At 45.2% G+C, this 18473-nt stretch overlaps 2 protein-coding genes across 4 annotated transcripts in view; both read left to right on the top strand.

The window, feature by feature from the left end:
• The first annotated feature begins 7617 nt into the window (after nt 1-7617).
• Tsga13 (testis specific 13) lies at nt 7618-17240 on the top strand. 2 transcript variants are annotated; one of them, XM_052719307.1, is made up of 3 exons: nt 7618-7869; nt 12171-12313; nt 17137-17240. In XM_052719307.1, the coding sequence occupies exons 1-3, from the start codon at nt 7738-7740 to the stop codon at nt 17156-17158; spliced, it is 297 nt and encodes a 98-aa protein (XP_052575267.1). In that variant the 5' UTR covers nt 7618-7737; the 3' UTR covers nt 17159-17240. The 2 variants fall into 2 exon arrangements, 1 of the variants encoding a protein (XP_052575267.1); XR_008214209.1 differs by lacking the exons at nt 7618-7869; nt 17137-17240 and adding an exon at nt 10021-10238 and having other exon boundaries at nt 12171-12827.
• A 354-nt stretch (nt 17241-17594) lies between these two features.
• Nucleotides 17595-18473, top strand: part of Copg2 (COPI coat complex subunit gamma 2) — a 123742-nt gene continuing 122863 nt past the window's right edge. The window contains exons 1-2 of one of the 2 annotated variants that reach the window (XM_052719303.1): nt 17595-17720; nt 18140-18324. In XM_052719303.1, the coding sequence (XP_052575263.1) occupies nt 18243-18324 (82 nt within the window). In that variant the 5' untranslated portion in view covers nt 17595-17720; nt 18140-18242. The remainder of the gene's footprint in view (nt 17721-18139; nt 18325-18473) is intronic. The other variant, XM_052719304.1, reaches the window with a different exon arrangement.

Below are 18473 nucleotides of genomic sequence, written 5' to 3'. Positions count from 1 at the left end.
ATGACAGAACCCTCATCCAGTGACTGATGGAAGCAGATGCAGAGATCCATGGCCGAGTCCCAGGCGGAGCTCCAGGAGTCCAATCGACGAGAGAGAGGAGGGATTCTATGAGCAAGAGACATCCCTTTATTTCTTACTGCTCAAAACAGCAACCACTAACCTTCCAGTTTGGATGCTTCACACACCATCCTATGACTCTTCTTAAGTCCTACATCCTTTAGAAAACCTCCTTCCCAAGCCCCATTAACCTCTCCTCTCTCTAAACGACAAGTTCCCTCAGCTTATATCCCACGTTCCCAATGGTCTGTATTAAGAATCATAGCAGGAACTGGAGAGCTAGCTCATCAATGAAGAGTCCTTGCTGCTCTTGCAGTGGACCTGAGTTTAGTTCCCAGTACTCACATCAAGTGGCTCACAACCACACTTTTAACTCTAGCTTCAGGGGGATCTGACACCTCTGCACTTACATGTACTACCCTTCATACATAATTAAAAATTAAATACATCTTTTTTAAAAATGTATAGCAGTTCCACCCTACACACACACACACACACACACACACACACACACACACACGAACGTCTCAGGCCTTAGCTGTAGATAAGGACGGTTGTAAGTTGAAAGAAATCAATTGAAAGTTAGAAGCTCCGCAGACTTTCCCCCTCCGTTGTACATATGACTTCATTTCATTTAGAATTCTTATGTAGGTTAAATCTCACCGCTGTCACTAGATTAGAATGTCACCTTTAAATCATTCAGTTAATGATTGAACTTTACAGATGAAATTGAGACTTCTAAGAGATGAAATTGCTAATATATTAGCATGTATTTTTTCTTTTTTTTGTTTCAGATTTAATAATTGCTTCCTTTCTTCTCCCCTCATTAGTTAAATATATTTAATTTCTCAAGGACAAGGATCATGCTTATTCAGCTCCCACATCTACAATACCATTTATTAGTCTTCTCTTGTTTCCCACTCAGGATCAAGATTGGGTCGGGCACACAGTGTGTGCTGAGAAAAGAATATTTTATTGACTTAAATTCTCATAGAATGTGAATTACTTAGAGACGCTGACTTTAAGCCTCAGTGAATACTTGCTGCAAGTTGGTCCAGTTCTCAGTGAACAGCCATGGGCCCAAACAAATATACCAAGTACGTAATCTTCTTTTCTCAAATAAGCTATGAACACCAACTTTCCACTAGCTTCCTTTGCCCACTCACAACACTCTAGATGGTGTGAATCACAGAGTACACCTTTATTAATATAGTTGACCAAGTTTTTGCAGAAAAAAACAAAACAAAGCAGAGTTGAATCTGTGTTTCATGTAGCAACAAAAGGACTTTTGCCAAAAACAAAGCACCAGGCTGTTCAAGATGAGCACTGCTGGGATATTGAAGAGCTCTTCATGTAGTTCAAGGCTGAGTCTGAGATTCTGCTCTGTTTTGTGTACACACACACACACACACACACACACACACACACACACACACACATCATTTTGAAAAGTGCTACAGTAAAAATGATGCAATAGTATTGTTATGTATTACAATAAGAGAATACATCAAAAAGGCACAAACTTTGAGCTGTTTAGTCAAAATAAACATATTTGAATCTATCCAATATGCTTGGGGATATTTTTAAGCCCTTTGGTCTGAACGTGGAGGACTAGGGATGTAGCTCAGTGGTAGGGCCTTGTTTAGCAAGTGCAAGTCCCTAGGTTCCATCACCAGTACGGGAAAAGAAGAAGGTCAAGAACTCCAAAATACTTTATTATTAGGTATTGCAACTTCCTCCTTTCCTTCAAAAGGAATTGGTGTGTGGTGAAAGATGGAAAAGTAAGTGAAATAATAGTACATCAAACTGTTTGCCATTGATGGCTATTTCTATACCCTAGTTCTAGGAAAAGAAACTTTTAGATGTGGTTAGGAAAGTGATTTGACCAGTAATCCAAGCAAAGCCAATAGGAATCAGAAATTTAATTGTGAGATTCTCTAGCTATGTTCCTTTTCATGACTGACCAATCGGCCATCCCTGGCAAAGTCAGGGCCATTTCAATGTGGAGGACAAGCAGGTAGGTAGTCAAAACAGTAGTAGGGGTCTTTAAGGTATTGTGATAGTCTAGCTGTCTGCAGAGTTTCCTTGGGCAGTCTTCTAAAGCAACTTCTTTGAGTGATCCAAAAGTTCTATTGAAAAAAGTTAACTTACTGGATGCCAGCATGTCTCAGAGACGTCTGTATTTGCTCAACCCTTTAATCTTAAATTTTTCCTCATGCAAACTGGCCATGAGTTCTATTCAATTCATGAGCACCTAAGTTAGTAATCTCTCAAGTTAAGCTCGCACACTTTAACAGAGGGAGGCTGAGGGCATGCAGAAAGTTGGGGCACGGGTCAGTAACGCAACTGGACCTTCCACCCCTTTCTCAGGTTTCATGATAACAGACCATCCAAGACTGCGGGAAATGTCTCTATTAAACTTCAGAAAAAAATAGGTCCAGATGGTGACGAGGTAAGAAAAACCGGTAGTATACGTCCTGTGTCATTTTCCTTGGGGTTGCTTAAACTATCTTACTAACAGTGACTTTCTAAACTTCCTATGTAAAGCAAAGAGGAGCAAACATTTATATACAGAGTGAGGTTAGTTTATTTTATTTTCCAAAAAAGAAACAGAGAAGCTAAGGTGGGCAACAAGGACATATTAGCAACAAATCAGGACACAAAACCTTAAAACTAGTAACTTACCTTAGGATGTATTAAATTCTAATTCACCTAGACATCAAGGCTATTTTCTTATGTCACTTTTTTTTTTTTTTTTGGTTTTTCGAGACAGGGTTTCTCTGTGTAGCTTTGTGCCTTTTCCTGGAACTCACTTGGTAGCCCAGGCTGGCCTCGAACTCACAGAGATCCGCCTGGCTCTGCTTCCCGAGTGCTGGGATTAAAGGCGTGTGCCACCACCGCCCGGCTTATGTCACTTTTTAATTGCTTTTTAAAGTTAGCTTATAAAGTGACGTTCTGTTTGTTTGTTTGTTTGTTTGTTGTTTGTTTTGTAGTACTAGAGACTAAACTCAGGGCCTCATGTATACCAGTCTGTCACTCTATCACTGAGCTATCTTCATACCTCTCTTTTTAACTTTTTCATACAGGGTCTCACCAAGTTGCCCAGTATAACCTTGAACTCAAGCTCCTTCTCCCTCTGCCTCTGGAGGAGCCAAGACCACAAGCCTATGCCACCAAGCTTGGCAAAGTAATAAGTTTCGTTATGACATTGAATGTGTCATATGTCTATGTCAATATAATTTATTCCTATTTGTCCTTCTCTGGCCACTGTTTATCCATGTTCTCTATCTTCCTCTTGCTGACCCATTTCTTCTCTCTCAAATAGTACCCTCTTCTGTGTTCATATCACCCATAGTTTACAATCTACTGTCCTAGTTAGTTTGAACTGTCAACTCAACACAGCCTAGAGTCACCTAGAAGGTAGTCTCCCTTGAGGAATCACCCAGATCAAATTGGCCTGTAGATATATCTGTAGGGGGTTGTCTTGATTGTTAATTGATGTAGAAAGGCCGAGTCCACTGTGGGGCAGCACCATTCCCTGGGTCAATAGTCTGGGCTAGAAAGCTAGCTAAGCATAAGCCTGGGAGTGAGCCAGCAATTCCTTCATGGCTTCTGCTACAGGTTCCTGCCCTGATTTCTCTATGACGGACTATGACTTGGAAGTATAAGCCCAATGAATCCTTTCCTCCCCTAAGTTGTGGTTTTATCACCGCAGCAGAAAGGAAACTAGAACACCCACCACCTTGAGATCTCTTCCTCCCATTGATGATTTCGTTTCTATTTTCACCGCCCCCACCCCACACACATTTAAAATTAGTTTCTGTATATGGAGGAAAAACAAGTGCATTTATCTGTCCAAGTATGGCTTGTTTTACTTAACATGATGGGTTCCCAACCATTTTCCTGAGACTGCCTTAATTTTATTCTTCTTTAAAGCTAAATAAAGTCCACTGTGTATATATCGACCACAACGTCTTTATCTACTCATCTATTGGATATCTGGGCTGGTTTCCACCCCTTAGCAATTGTGAATGGTACAGCAATAAGCATGAATATGCATAGATCTCTCTGTGGTCTGTTGACTTAGGAGTAGTATAACTACGGTAGCCCTGCTTTCAATTCTTTTCAGAAACTTCCACATGGACTTCCATGGTGGCTGCATTAGTTTAAGCTGCCCCGAGCAGTGCATAAGGGTTTCAAGGTCACTGCTTATAGCAAAAGTCCATTGGATATCTTGGTTGCTTTCCCAAGATTATCATATTCAAGTGAATTTTTGAAGCCAACTTTTGTTTCACCAGCAATAATGTAAGTCAACTTGACAAAATTAAAAACATATTCCAATTGTTAGGTTTAGTCAACTGCTACAGGCTGATTTGGAGCAGAGGCACAATTCCTCAGAAAAGTCCAGAAGTTCAAATATTTTCCTCACAGACTTTTTCCTCTAAAATTAATTAAAACAAAACAAAAGTTTAAGGGGGAAAAAAAGCCTTCAAACATTTCCCCCAACAAAATTGTCTAAGTTTTCTAATACATATATCACACACTATACTTGTTTTTCGTAACTTTTGTTTTGAACAAGCAGATGTCAGCTTTCCAAAAGTTAAAAACAAAACGATTAGTTCTTTGGATTTGTCCCATATTTCTCCTCACCCTTTCTAACAGAAGGGCTGTGCTGAGTCTCTCGGTGCTCATCTAACCGAGAGCCACAACTCCTGGCAGTTCTCTCCTGAAGGACAGTACCGTCTTCCTACAGGTCTACCCTATCCTTATTGCCTCCCTCATCTCCATCTGCTCCTAGCGTTGTGCACTTTCCAGGGGGCGCCTCCTTTTCCCCGAAGCCCATCTTAACTCTTTGGAGGTGCGGCCTCTTCTGAACTGATGACCCAAACACAGGATTGTGCTTGTCTCCTTGTATTCTGATCTCTGAGTATGCTAAGAAGGTCTCTGTCTCCTGTGTTCTTACTTTCGTTCATCCTTAGAGAATGCAGGGCTAAGTACATGGGGAGGAGCCCGTCCTTTATCAGACAGGACACTCTAACAGTCCCAATACCAGTACTTCTACCAATACAATGATGTTAAGTACTACACAGAAGGGACTTCAAAATTTAACTATTTTGTCAACATCTCTAAAAGAATTATATTTTGCAGAGATATTCAGAAACGTAAAGTGCTCTCTCTTTTCCCTTCTTCTGTGAGTGTCGGTTCTCACCTCAGTTGCCAGAGTTGTCCCTGGAGGCCCCTGGAATCTACACCTCTTGGGTTGTTGTCCATTTGTAACTTCTTTTCTCCTTAAAGGTTAGCCCCTGGGCTAGCCTCTGGGTTGATGCCACCTGGTCCTACTCCTGTAGAGGGAAAGGGGAGGAGAAGGGTGTGGTTTCACTTGTCTACTATGATACAGCCTTTGAAGCATTGTATGTGTGTGTACATGTGTGCTCATGTGTGTGAGGGTCTGTGGGGGTTGAAGGGACATGTGCGTCTGTGTATGGAGACAAGATGTCACCCGCAGGCTTTGCTCCCTGCGGACCACCCACCTTGTATTTTGGGACAGAGTCTCCTACTGGCATCAGGCTTCCCCGGTTAGGCTAAGCTAACGAGCCGAGGAACGCCAGGCTTCTACCTGTATTTGCCTCCCCGGAGATGGGATTACAATCATGTGCCATGATGCATGGCTTTTTATGAGACTGCTAGGGATCTCTTGCTCACACGGCAAGCACTTTTCTGGTCTGAGTTAGCTCCCTGGTCCCCTTATATGGAATTTCTAAGGCAGGTCCACATAACCAGCCACAAACTTCTTCCCACATCTTAGGATTTCAGAATCCTGTTCTCCTGCCTGTAGACTTTGTTCCCCAAACCCCAGAATATAGCACAGGCAGATAGGTTCTCCTCAATTAGTGTCTAGAAAAGACCATTTTAGTGAGAATGAGATGAGGTCACGCGTTTAATGGGTGTGGCTCGGGCACTAGACAGATAGCTCAGAGGGAAAAATGTTCACACAGCAAGTGTGAAGGACCTGAGGTCGAATCCCCAGGTCAGGGTTGGGAATGTGGCTCAGTTGGTAGAGCGCTTGCCTGGCACTCGCAAAGCCCTCCATTAAATCCCAGTATTGGATAAACCAGGCATGATGGAGCAAGCCTGGAACCCGCACTTGGAAGCAGGAGGATCCGAAGTTAGCTTCGGATGCATAAAACCCAGTCTTTAAAAAAAATATGTTTTTTTTTTTTTTTCCAGTTTTTCGAGACAGGGTTTCTCTGTGTAGCTTTGCGCCTTTCCTGGAACTCACTTGGTAGTCCAGGCTGGCCTCGAACTCACAGAGATCCACCTGCCTCTGCCTCCCGAGTGCTGGGATTAAAGGCGTGCGCCACCACCGCCCGGCTTGTTTTGTTTTTTTAATGTGGCAGTGTGGGTCCATAACTCCAGTATTTGGGGGGAAGGGCCAGAGACAAGAGGATCCCTGGAACCTGCTTGCCAGCTGGTCTAGCTGCACCAGTAAGCTCTGTGTTCAGAGACAGTGTCTCAAAAAATAAGGTGGAAAGAAAGACTCCTGATGTCTACTTCTCTCTACCAGTACACACACGGGGGATGGGGGGGGGGGTGAGGAGAGGTGTGACTTGAGACCACTAAATTCTGTTTCTTATCTTTAGATATTTGATATGACAGGGCAATCAAAATTTGTCCTTAAGAACCTCAGACACTACACAGTCCATCCAAATATGGTAGGTGGAAAAGCCCCCAAGACCTCTAAGGGTGAATTTCAGCAATGGGCCCAGAGATCTGACACAGAGTACCCCTAATACCTCCAAGTATCCCCCAGTTTCCAGGATGGGGAAACAGGAGAGGCTGTTGGGATATGTACTGGGATTTGTTTGTGAGGTGGGCGGAGAGACTCAGGGAGAAAGTGGTCCCAGTTCATTTTATTCTTCAGTAGAGAAAACATAATCAGAGAAAATATGTGTAATCCATGCTTCCTCCCTCCCTTCTGCCCTGGTCTTCCTATTCAGAGAAGAGCAAGTGGGGAGGTGACTGCCCCTTGCCCACCCATACCTGCAGTGACGCCCTCTGCTTCGTGACTGCCTTTCCTTTAACTGCTCTACAGCTAGTTAAGAATGCCTGTGCCTGGAGAGAGATGTTGGAGGAAGTAAGAGCTGAGCTTCTGGGGTTTCCTCTCTGCCTCAGAGGCAGGTGTAGAAAGGCCAACCGGCTGAGCCACAGAAGACTTCTATTTGTGATACTAGGACTAGATGCTAGTGTGTGTGTGTGTGTGTGTGTGTGTGTGTGTGTGTGTGTGTGTGTGAGAGAGAGAGAGAGAGAGAGAGAGAGAGAGAGAGAGAGAGAGAGAGAGAGAGAGAGAGAGAGAGAGAGACTTTAATCATCTTGTTCGGTTACTATGGAAACCCTTCCGGTGCATTTCCCCAGGCCCCTAGCTTATTTGCAGCTCTAAGGGAAGGCTGTGACAGAGAGCTTCCAAAAGTTTTAAAGGCAGGTTTGTTCCGGCCCTGCTCAACCTCTCAGCTTACCCTGCAGGGCGGGGGAAACTGGCCAACTGATTCCTTAGCCCTCCCTTGACCTCATCCCTTCGTCTGTCTGAAAATCTTTCTCTCTACTCAGGCCAAGTACTATGAGCCTTTGAAGCCCAGTAAACTGCAAAGATTCCTGACTCAAAGGAACAAAATCAATAGTTTCATGATGAAAGTGGCAGAGTATGATCAGGATATGACCTTACTGCTCATGACCAACAACCCCCCTCCCTGCTCTGTCGGCCAGGAGGAAAACGATGGTGCTCCGAAATACTTTCCTCCGGAATTCCAGCTCAAGGTAATGGTGCCCAAGAAAGTCTCCTGGTAGCCTAGGTATGGACCAGAGGGAGGGAGGGATTAGAGTCAACTCGGAGAAAGCCAACTGAACCTAGAGAAGGGTTGCCAAGATGCTAACTACCTCCTTCTCATGCCCACTGACCATACATTCCGTGAAATCAGAATGGCTGTGAGTTTAAAGTCTGTGTGGGCTACAAGACCCTGCTGTCTCAAAACAAAACAGTAAAAAAACATAATTGTGGAACATATTCAGTAAGCTAAAACCTAGAATATGACTATGAAGATTATCATAGGATAAATTCTACCTTGAAGAATCTTGGAATCCAGTAGATCAGAAAAGGATACACATTAAAAGAATTCTACTGTACCAGGATATGTGAATAATCCAAGAATACTTAAGATATGGAAATGATATAGACTAGAGAAGAATCTCCCTGTTGGGGAAAGGGGAGTAATCAGGGAGGTGTCTCACCACAAAAGAAAAGGAGAATGTTCCAATCTGAGGGAATTGGGAAGGCTTGGAGACATAAGAAAGTGAGGTGCTTTCATGGAGATCTAGAGAGAAATTTGTGATTTAGAAAGCACATTTGCAGGTTGAAGGGAGGTGCATTAGTTACCGAAGAGACAAAAGCCAGCAGGATTAGTTAGGATGTTACTTTCATAGTTGAGATGATCAATGCTGAAAATTTGAACTAAATTCAAAATAGCAGAGGAAGTGAGGAAAATTGATTTAAGAGTCAGGAGCTAAGAAAGATGTTGACAGCCTGGAGAGCAGGCCCAGTCTAACAGGAAGAAATGAAAGTACGAAGAGAAGAATCTAACAGAGATTAGAGTCTGGGAATGGGCTAGCCTCAGAGCAAAATGTGAACTGGAGTTAGTACTTCTGTAGTCACTGCATGGGTGGCAGCCAAAACGCAGTGGTGGATACTGAGAAAGAACTCGTGCATTCATTGTCTGTGGTCCCCTGGGTCTCAGAATTTGTGCCCTTTGACAGTAACCTCAGTGTTTGTTGAGACAGTGGGTGTAATGTGTTTCTAAGAAAGAAACAAATGTGGATCAGAGCTGCTCTCCTTAACACAGAGTAGGGAACCAAGCAAACACATAACCCAAGTGCACAAAATGCTGTCTTCCCAAAGCTGTCCCTTGTGAGTCCCCGAGGTCAGGCGCAGGACCTGATCGTCCTCATGAGCAAGCAGCACGAGTGGGATTGTATCAGTGGACAGGGTTAAGGCTCTGATTCTGAAGACTGGAAAGCATGGTATCTTTACTCTTCCTGCTGCACACACACCCCCAACACTGTTTTGGTTCTAGGACTCCTTGCAAACAAAGTATTCTTTCCTGTGCCCACGCACAGTATAGATTCCAGTAAGCAAGCTGAAGTTGTTGCCCTCGGCCCCTTCTAAGTGACTCTGGTCCTAGCACTGTCTCCTATGAGAATGCCTAAGTGGCTTTGTTTTGCACAGTATAACCCTATCTCTACTCCTAATATGGACCAGGTATGGATACAAGACCCAGTGTTGCTAAAGTCCTATGCTGGTAACTGACCTGAGGTGCAGATTGGCACCTCCAAACCCAAACAAACCAAAACTAAACCAACCAACATACTAGCCCCCAAATCCCTCAGTAAGTCCCAGATTTTCATTTCTAAGCACCCAAATTAGAAAACGAAAAGATTAAGGCAATGGGAATGAAGATTGAAAGGGCACACAGAGGGCTGGGCAGTGGTGGCACACGCCTTTAATCCCAGCACTCGGGAGACAGAGCCAGGCGGATCTCTGTGAGTTCGAGGCCAGCCTGGGCTACCAAGTGAGTCCCAGGAAAGGCGCAAAGCTACACAGAGAAACCTTGTCTCGAAAAACCAAAAAAAAAAAAAAAAAAAGATTTTAAAATTATGAAAATAAGAGCTTAGTATGTCAAGTGACACCCTGTCTCTTCTACTGTGTGCCAGACCCCATGAAGGCTGAGAGACTAGGGGTGTATTGGCAAGTAGCATCTTTGCTTTGCTGAAGTCTAGTGACTTATCTATGCAGACCACAGGCAAAGAAGCAACCACGCAGATCACCCATAATGTGACAGGCGCTTTGAAAATCAGGAACAGGAAATGGAACGTGAGTGGGAGTTTGAGATGGTGTGATTCAGGGAGGTTCTCAGGAGAGGCTGTGACTACTCAATAGATATTTAGGGCTGGGAAGTAACATGGGATTGCTGCTCCCAGCATCCTGGTCTCCTTTTACACAGCCTCACATTAGGAAAACATTGATCGGAACTTTCTCTCGAGAGATAAATCAGGAGAATAAGGCAATTCAAACTGAATCAGGTGAACAGTTCCAATTATTGACGATGCTTATCTTGGGAGAAACAGCCTAGGAGGTACGTGGTGGTTATCTTCAAAATTTTTGAGCATGCTGTGCAGGAGGCATTGGATTCCTTCTGTTTAAACTATTTTTGAAAAAAGCTACAAGGAGATGGATATTGGTTGGTTGAAGAGGAAGCTTATTATTCGCACCGTTTGTCATGATGATTAGTGTGTGTGTTACATGAGGAGGAGGAAGAACAGGCATGCATATATTAGATCATATGTGGAAATCAGAAGACAGCTTTGTGGAGTGAGTTCCGGGGTTGGAGCTCAGGTCTCCAGGCTGGGTCAGCAAGTGCCTTTACCTGCTGAGCCAGCTCACCAACCTCTTGTGTTGGGTTTGCTCTTTTTTTTTTTTTTTTTGTATAGGACAACGGGATCACTTGGCAGGGAGATTATGGGTGGGATACGAGTGCCAGATGGACAGTCACACTGGATGACTTTTAAGAGTCTGAAAGCCTTTGATTATGTGACCTTCAGGAATGGTAAAATTATTACCTCATAAGACCTTTCATTCTATAGCCATTCCACAGCAGAGAAAAGAATGTAGTAGATAAGGCAGCTATCTCCAAGGAAGGAAGGTAGTATTCCATGGGTCTGTTTCCCATTTTACTCCTAAATATTTGGTCTCCCAAGCAATTCACTGATTGGGTCTAAGTGTGCCGTGTCAGAGACACAGAGAGGCCCATCTGTGTCTTCACCCCATGTCAGAATTCACTGAATAACAATAAACTCACAGGCGACTTTGCTTTCTCTGGTTGGCTGCAATTTGCCAGGCAGTCCTGATTTCCCTTGATAGCTGACTGCTGGCAGACACAGATCGTTTGATGACAATCTTAACTACTAATAAAAAAAACCTCTGCATTTTGTACACATTACACATCACACAGCAAATCTATCTGTCCCTCTATCCATCTATAGACATGAAGGTTTCCGAATGGCTATTATAGAGGCTGCAGAGTTTAGGAAGCTTAAAGAGATCTTACTGGAGGCAGAGGCAGAGAGCTAGAATGGATGCTAAAGAATTACCAGAAGTAGTTAGATAAGATTAACAAGCCATTTGGAGAAGACCCCAGTTGGAAAGGTACCTGAAGCTCGGAGCTGAGTGGCAGTGTTTCAGGGTCCAGCTGAGCTGGGAGGCAAAGGGCCATGGTGATGAGGCGCAGCATGGGGCCTGGATGGATGATGGAATGGGTGGCTGGGCAGACAATCAAGGAAGCCTTGCCAAGTGGTGGAGACCAAGCTGAGCTGAAGCCTCAGGGGCAGTCATGAGTTCTCAACCTGTCAGTCCCCTGGCACACACACTGGTCACATGACCGGTCTCTGGGACTGCCTCCATCAGTGTTAGGTGTCTTCCTCTTTATGGAGTTCAGGAGAGAGCCGTTGGTCTGTTGTGTCCAGTAAGGTCTCGGGTTTTTCTGATATGGTTTTACCTTGCAGTTTTAGGAATAAGTTACTTTCCAGTCTGCCACAGGATTGGTGCTGAACGGGAGAAGGTTTCTCTGTGTGTTACGAAATACAGAATCCTCCTCCTCTGCCTTTGCACTCAAAATGAAGCCAAAGAAACCTGGAGAAAGGCACAGCTAGAGAGTCGCTGTTTTACACAATATGGAGTAACTTAGGGCAGGGCACAGTTGTGACTGCCATAGACTCTTTCCCCAAACCTAGGAACTCCCTCTGCCACTCGTTTTCAGGAGCCCATAACTAAGTAGCTCAGCCAGTGACTCAGGAAACGGACCAAGCTCTGGGAAAGGTACCTGACAACAAATCTCGTGTTTTCCCACTCCTCTCGCTGTGGTTTCTGAGTTTCCACTTTTCCCTCTGGTGGGTTGGGTGCATCATTTCCCCCGTAACCCACTCTCATTTAGTCCAGGAACTCAGCTCAGTCTGTAAACTTGTAGGCATTCAGCTTCCTTCCTCCTTTGCTCTTTTTTTTTCCCCTTCAGGAAACTTGCCATCGGCGCAAACCCACCAAGAACTTCTGCCTTCTCACAATGCCTCGGAAAAAGGAGTTAAGGCCAGATCTGAAGTCAGTCTTCCCTATGATCCGGATAGGTGACCCTGCAGCCAAGGGACACCAGTGGTTTAGGTGAAGTGCCAGCTCTTGCTATGCTTCTTTCACTCGCTTTTTCTCTTCTCTTTCCCTTGTGCGTACTGCTAGGTCATTTAGCAAACACACATGGGAACCCAAGGGGGTTTAGGGTAAGGCCGACTGGAAGAGGATGCAACGGAGAAGCGTCCTCCTGCGGCTTTGGCTGTAAAGGAGATGTCAAAACACCTAAGACGGCCTTCGTGTTCCATGAGCTAAGTGCTGTCTTCAGCAGCAGGGCCTTACCATCAGGGAGTGGAGACAGGGCCGCACTTTGGCACACAGGAACTCAGAGACTGTGGCAGCTGGTACAAGACCCAAGCAGCTTCGAGACAGAAGGGTCCCAGCACTGAGAAGTAACCAAGGAACTATCTGCAATTAAGACCCACAGGCAAAGGGAAAAGTGGTTTTCTCCAATGGAGTCTCACTAGGTGTATTGACTACATTTCAGGACAGGGCCCAAACCCAGGAAGAGCTGACCAACACAACAAAATAAAACCAATGGTATTTTTTGTGGACTTTTAATTTAATTGATCTTTGTTTTTAGCATTTTATTGGTCTTTTGCTTGTTTGTTTAGATTTTCTTTTTTTTTTTGTGGGTTTTTGTGTTTCTTATTTTATTTTTTTTTAATTCTTTTTTTGGAGAGAGAGAGAAAACAGTTGAATGAGGAGGATCTGAGAGGAATTGAGGGAAGGGAAATCATGATCAAAATTTTTTGTATGGAAAACATTTTTTTCATTAAAAAGGAAGAAAAAAAAAAAAAGCAGGGTGGCGGCGGCACATGCCTTTAATCCCAGCACTCCAGAAGTAAAGGCAGGCATATCTCTGTGAGTTCGAGGCCAGCCTGGTCTACAGAGCTAGTTCCAGGCCAGCCAGGGCCACACAGAGAAACTCTGTCTTGAAAAAACAAAAACACAAAATGAAACAAAGAAACCAAAAAAGAAGACACTCTGACCTATGATATCACTTATATGCTAATGAAAGAAACACAGCAATGCAAAAGTAAAGTTTTCCACTGATGATGATTTCAAGAATGAAGGAAAATGTATTCTAAGGTCTGTTTGGAGGAGACAGCAAAATGAAAGTGTGAGTTAAGGACCAGAGGAGCAAATGCTATGAGGATACAAAATAAGAGGAAGTTTTGGAAGGCTGGGGAGTTGGCTCAGTTAAGTGCTCACTGCACTCATTTCAGGCCTGAAGTTTGATCTCTGGCATCCAGGTCAAAAGGCCAGGCTGTGGGGTGCAAACTCGGATTGTCAACACTGGGAAGCGGAGACAGGAGGATTCCTGGAGTTTCCTGGCCAGACAGTCTAGCAAACTAAAGGTTCAATGACAGCCCCGTCTCACAAAGTAAGAGACTGATTGAGGAAGACACCCACACATATCTCTGTCCTCTGTAGCTAGAGTTTTCCTGCCTGGCCCACAGTCAGGACAAATCTCTGACACCCTCCAGTCCCACAGCCGCTCAGACCCAACCAAGTAAACACAGAGACTTATTTTGCTTACAAACTGTATGGTCATGGCAGGCTTCTTGCTAACTGTTCTTATATCTTAAATTAATCCATTTCTATAAATCTATACCTTGCCACGTGGCTTGTGGCTTACTGGCATCTTCACATGCTGCTAGTCATGGCGGCGGCTGGCAGTGTCTCTGACTCAGCCTTCCACTTCCCAGAGTTATTCTCCTCCTTGTCCCGCCTACACTTCCTCCTGCCTGACTACTGGCCAATCAGTGTTTTATTTACTAACTAATCAGAGCAACACATTTGCCATACAGAACATTCCACAGCAGTCCTCCACACTTGCGTGCACACATATGCACCTCTGTATGCACAGATGCATGCACACACATGAGCAATTTTTTTAAATAAACATAAGAAGGTTTTATTTGAAATTATTCATAGGAGGAGAGTTTGTCTCATATTGAGAAGACAGGGGATTCTGGAATTAGCTGAAAGGTTTGTAGTGTGACCACTATCCCAACTCCTCCATTTTTTTTTTTTAACCAATAACCCCAAACCCCTGGTCATTGTCCTTTCTCGCTTGGGATCTCTGAGGATGTGGCTGACTTTTAGGTGACTAGCCAGTAACCCACAGCCCTAGATCAACCACGTGTACTTTTGTTGGTTAAGGTTTTCCACTGAGAATGATTTCAAGACTGAAGGGAGGTATTCCGAAGTCTATGCTTTGAGGAAACAGAAAAAAATGTATCCTAAGCTCATCTTCGCTCCAGTCTGCCAGAGAAGGGCAAAGAAAGATGGTAAGCTCTCCTCTCTCCGCACTGTGCCTTACAACACTGAGATGTGGCCTGGAGGGAGAATCTGCCGGGCTTAGAGAGTTGCTTGAGCTGGCGTCTGTCCTGATGGGTCCAAACACTACTTTTCCTTTTTTTTTTTTTTTTTTTTTTTTTTTAACCAGAGCTGAGGACTGAACTCAGGGCCTTGTGCTTGCTAGGAAAGCGCTCTACCACTGAGCTAAATCCCTAACCCCACTACTTTTCCTTGTAGAAGGAAACTTAAGATGGTGCTAGACTATTCTGATACTCAAAATTAGAGAAGGCTCAAGAAAGTATAGGGTTTCCTGAATGATATCATCTACTGCTTTCATAGTTTTTGCCATAATGATGCATTTTAAAGTAAAAAAAAAAAAAAAAAAAAACAAACCTCTTAAACTAAATACTATAATTGCTGACAACATTGCTTTGACATTTAGGTACATATAGCTTAAAATGTTTATCTGTGTACAACCTAAAGCCTCTCAGATGTGTGCATATCATACTTTCTGGAAAATGGCTTTAAAGGGCCAAAGGCTAAGTCAGGAGGCAGAGGCAGGCAGATCTCATGAGTTTACCTGGTTTACATAGTGAGTTTCAAGACAGCTAGAGCTACTTAGTGAGACCTTGTCTTGAAAGGACAACAAAAAGTATGAGTCTCAGGGCCCCACAAGTCTCTTTGAGATAGGGCTGAGAAGAGGGTGGAAAGGGGTTTATAGAAGAAGGTATAGTAAGAAAGTTCATATATTGTCTCTCATTTGAGAACACCCATGGAGGGGAGCTCTGTGTTAGACTTGTACTGAACACCAAAGGTATAGACAGTCTAGACCAAGAAGGACCTTGTATAGTATATAAAAATGGGCTTGGATTTTCTCCATTAAGTATTTGGGCCTCACTGAAGGGTTTCGGGGTGTCAAATACATCTGTATATTAGACATGCAACTGACTTCACCAACCATAGCTTTAGCCTAAGACAGTCATTTTTGAGGGATACAGGTTATATTATACCACCCCTACATTGGCTCCTTTCATCTTCTCTGCTCTGCCTGCACCGGTTTGCCGTCTCTTCCATTCTATCCCTACCTATGCTTTTCCTTAACCCATATACAACTAAAACCACCTGTAGTGAGGGGGAAAAAAATGGATCAATGTATAAAAGAGCTGAAGAAGCAGAGTGGTCCATCTTGCTTAAAGAGTCCAGCCTCACCCCACCTCTAGTTTCTTCTCTCTTCCACAGATCTCCTTCCCATTCCCTGTTCTTGGAAATTGCCAGGTTTCATGACCATGTCCCTACCTGACTCCCAATAACTATGGGCCAAGGGAAAAGAGGGTCTCTATAGCAGGTCTTTCTTGTTAGACTTTCTTTGAACTACCAGCTCCCAAATAATGACACAGAGACTTAATATTAATTATGAAAGCTTGGCCTTAGCTTCGGCTTGTTTCCAACTAGCTCTTATAACATATTAATCTAAATTCACCTGTTTATATTAATCTATATTCTGCCACATGACTCTTTACCTCTCCTCCACACTGTACATCTAACTACCTCTGCATCTCACTGGCTTAATCCCCAGCATGCCTCAGATTCTCCAAGTTCCTCCCCCACCCCCAACTCCTGCTTATCCTCTCCTGCCTAGCTATTGGCCATTCAGCTCTTTATTAAATCAATCAGAAGGTGCCTTGGCAGAGACACATCTTCACAGTGTACAAAAAGATTATCCCACATCAGGTTTCTCCTCCAAAGCCTGGTTATTTTATTAATTTTATTTTATGTATGAGTGTTTTGCCTACATGTTGTGTACCACATGTGTGCTTGGTACCCAGAGATAGGAAGAGAGTACATCAGATTCCCTGGAATTGGAGTTACTAATAGTTGTGTGCTGTTAATTAAACCTGGGTCCTCTGCAAGAGCAACAAGTTCTCTTTAAGTACTGAGCCATCTCTCCAACCTCTATCATAGCATTTCCAAGCTGATATCTCCTCTGTCCCCCAAATGTTGTCCCGTGATATTGTGTGTGTATGTGTGTGAGAGATCTGGGTAGAAGTTGTTAGAAGCTGGTTAGGAGGTTGCCTAAGAGGCAAACCACGCCCTGAACCGAGGACAGCAGTTAAGATCCTTCATCAATAGACAACGCCCTAAGAACAGGTGAAGCCAGAAAGACCATCTAGAAATGTGACGCCATCCATGCTAAAGGTAGAAAAAGTGTGTTATTCATACTCCAAGACGAGAAGGAAAATGAGAAAACATTTTGGGAAAGCACTGAGGCATGTGATGAGTGTGTCCCTTAAATTACTTTAGTGTTAATATGGCTGCAGATTGAATCATTTGAAAAGGGTGAGCGCTACGAAGACTACACTGGCAGTGGGTTTTGGTGAAGAAGGAATCCAGAACCCTAAGAGGTCAGGAATGGCAGTCCCAAAATCTCCCCTCTTGGTAAGAGTGAAGACCAGCTTTCTGGTCCCTCCAAACGTATCGCATCACGCCTTCCTTAAGTATCCTTCTAGTACTTTCGGAGATGCACTTTCAATGTGTCCTGTGCTTTGTTGTAGCTTCCAAGAAGTCAGAGGGTGAGACACCAACTTCGCAAGTGCTCTGGGAACCACTGACATTTTCAAAGCTCCTGGAAGAGAAGCCCACCAGATGTGTGCCAGGAGATAGCGTCTTTCGCTACGGGAGGGCCCAGCAGTGGGTTATCAAAAATGCCGCTGTCATTAAGTGAAGGCAAATCCTTCAAGTCCAACTCCTGGCTCTCCAAGAAACTGGGGAGGCCTAGAGAAGTCACCAACCAAATAAAGTTCCACACTTGCTGCCTCAAACCTGGGTTGCAGAGGCTGGGAAGCGGGGCGGGGCAAGCCTCGGGGCAGCGCCTGGCCCCGCCCCTGTGCGGCAGTGGGCGGAGCAGAGGGCGTGCCTGCGTCCCTAGGGGGTGAGGGCGGCCACGGCTGCCCGAGGGGGGCGGGCCTTGGCCCCGAGTGACGGCCCGCCGGCCCAACCGGTGTGAGAATACGGGGCCGGCCTTCCTGCAGCGTCTTCCGCTCGCCGGCTGCGGCGCCTGGGACGGTTGCGGTGGGTCTGGGCGCTGGGAAGCCGTCCAAGATGATTAAAAAATTCGACAAGAAGGACGAGGAGTCTGGTACGCGCGGCGCTCCGGACGCCCACCCTCAAGCGCAGAGGTCCCCTTCCCTCACCCGCAGCCACCTGCTCCGGGGGGCCGGCCGCAGCGGAGGGGTCTGCCCGAAGCCCCTCCCCCGGCGCCGGGGCCTCCCCTCGGGCCGCGCGCTCCCGGCCGGGGTGTCGCCTTGAGCGCTCGGCGGCTCCGCCCCAGCGCGTCCCCGCCCCCCGCGCCCGCCCCCCGGCTGAGCCCCTCAGAGCCGGCCCTCCGCGGGGCCCTGTCGGGGGGGCGAGGAGTTGCGCGCGCATGTCTCGGTAGCCTGGGGTTGCTGGTGGGGTTAGGCCCCAGGGCGAGCACCCCTTGTCTTTTGGGGCTGGGGTCGACCGGGCCAGGGTTGCGTGTTTATGGACTCTGAAGGGCCTTGATTCTCCTGTTCCCAGGGGTTAAGACTGCCCGGTGGGACACAGCTCATTGAATTGCGCAGGCATCCAGAAGTGACTTGCGTGTTGATACCTGTCTGTGGTGCAGTGCAAAGTGGGGAAGATGCCAAGCCTCTTCAAAAAAAAAAAAAAAAATCTTCAGCTCTTCAGTGGTAGCTGCTCTCACAAGTGTGGTGGAAGGTTGGGTTAGTGGACCTTCATGGCCTCATCCTGCATGGCCTCTTTACATTTGTGATTCTCTGCGAAACTGTTCCTTTCTGCTTCAGTACATGTGTGAAACACATAAGATAGGGCTTGCTTTTAGGGAAATCCATAGTGTCCTGTCATCTCATTA

The sequence above is a fragment of the Peromyscus californicus genome, unplaced genomic scaffold (assembly GCF_007827085.1).
Source record: "Peromyscus californicus insignis strain IS unplaced genomic scaffold, ASM782708v3 Scaffold_6__1_contigs__length_162567912, whole genome shotgun sequence".
NCBI lineage: Eukaryota > Metazoa > Chordata > Mammalia > Rodentia > Cricetidae > Peromyscus > Peromyscus californicus.
Note: the sequence above shows the minus strand (reverse complement) of the source record. Positions and strands in the feature narration are given on the sequence as shown.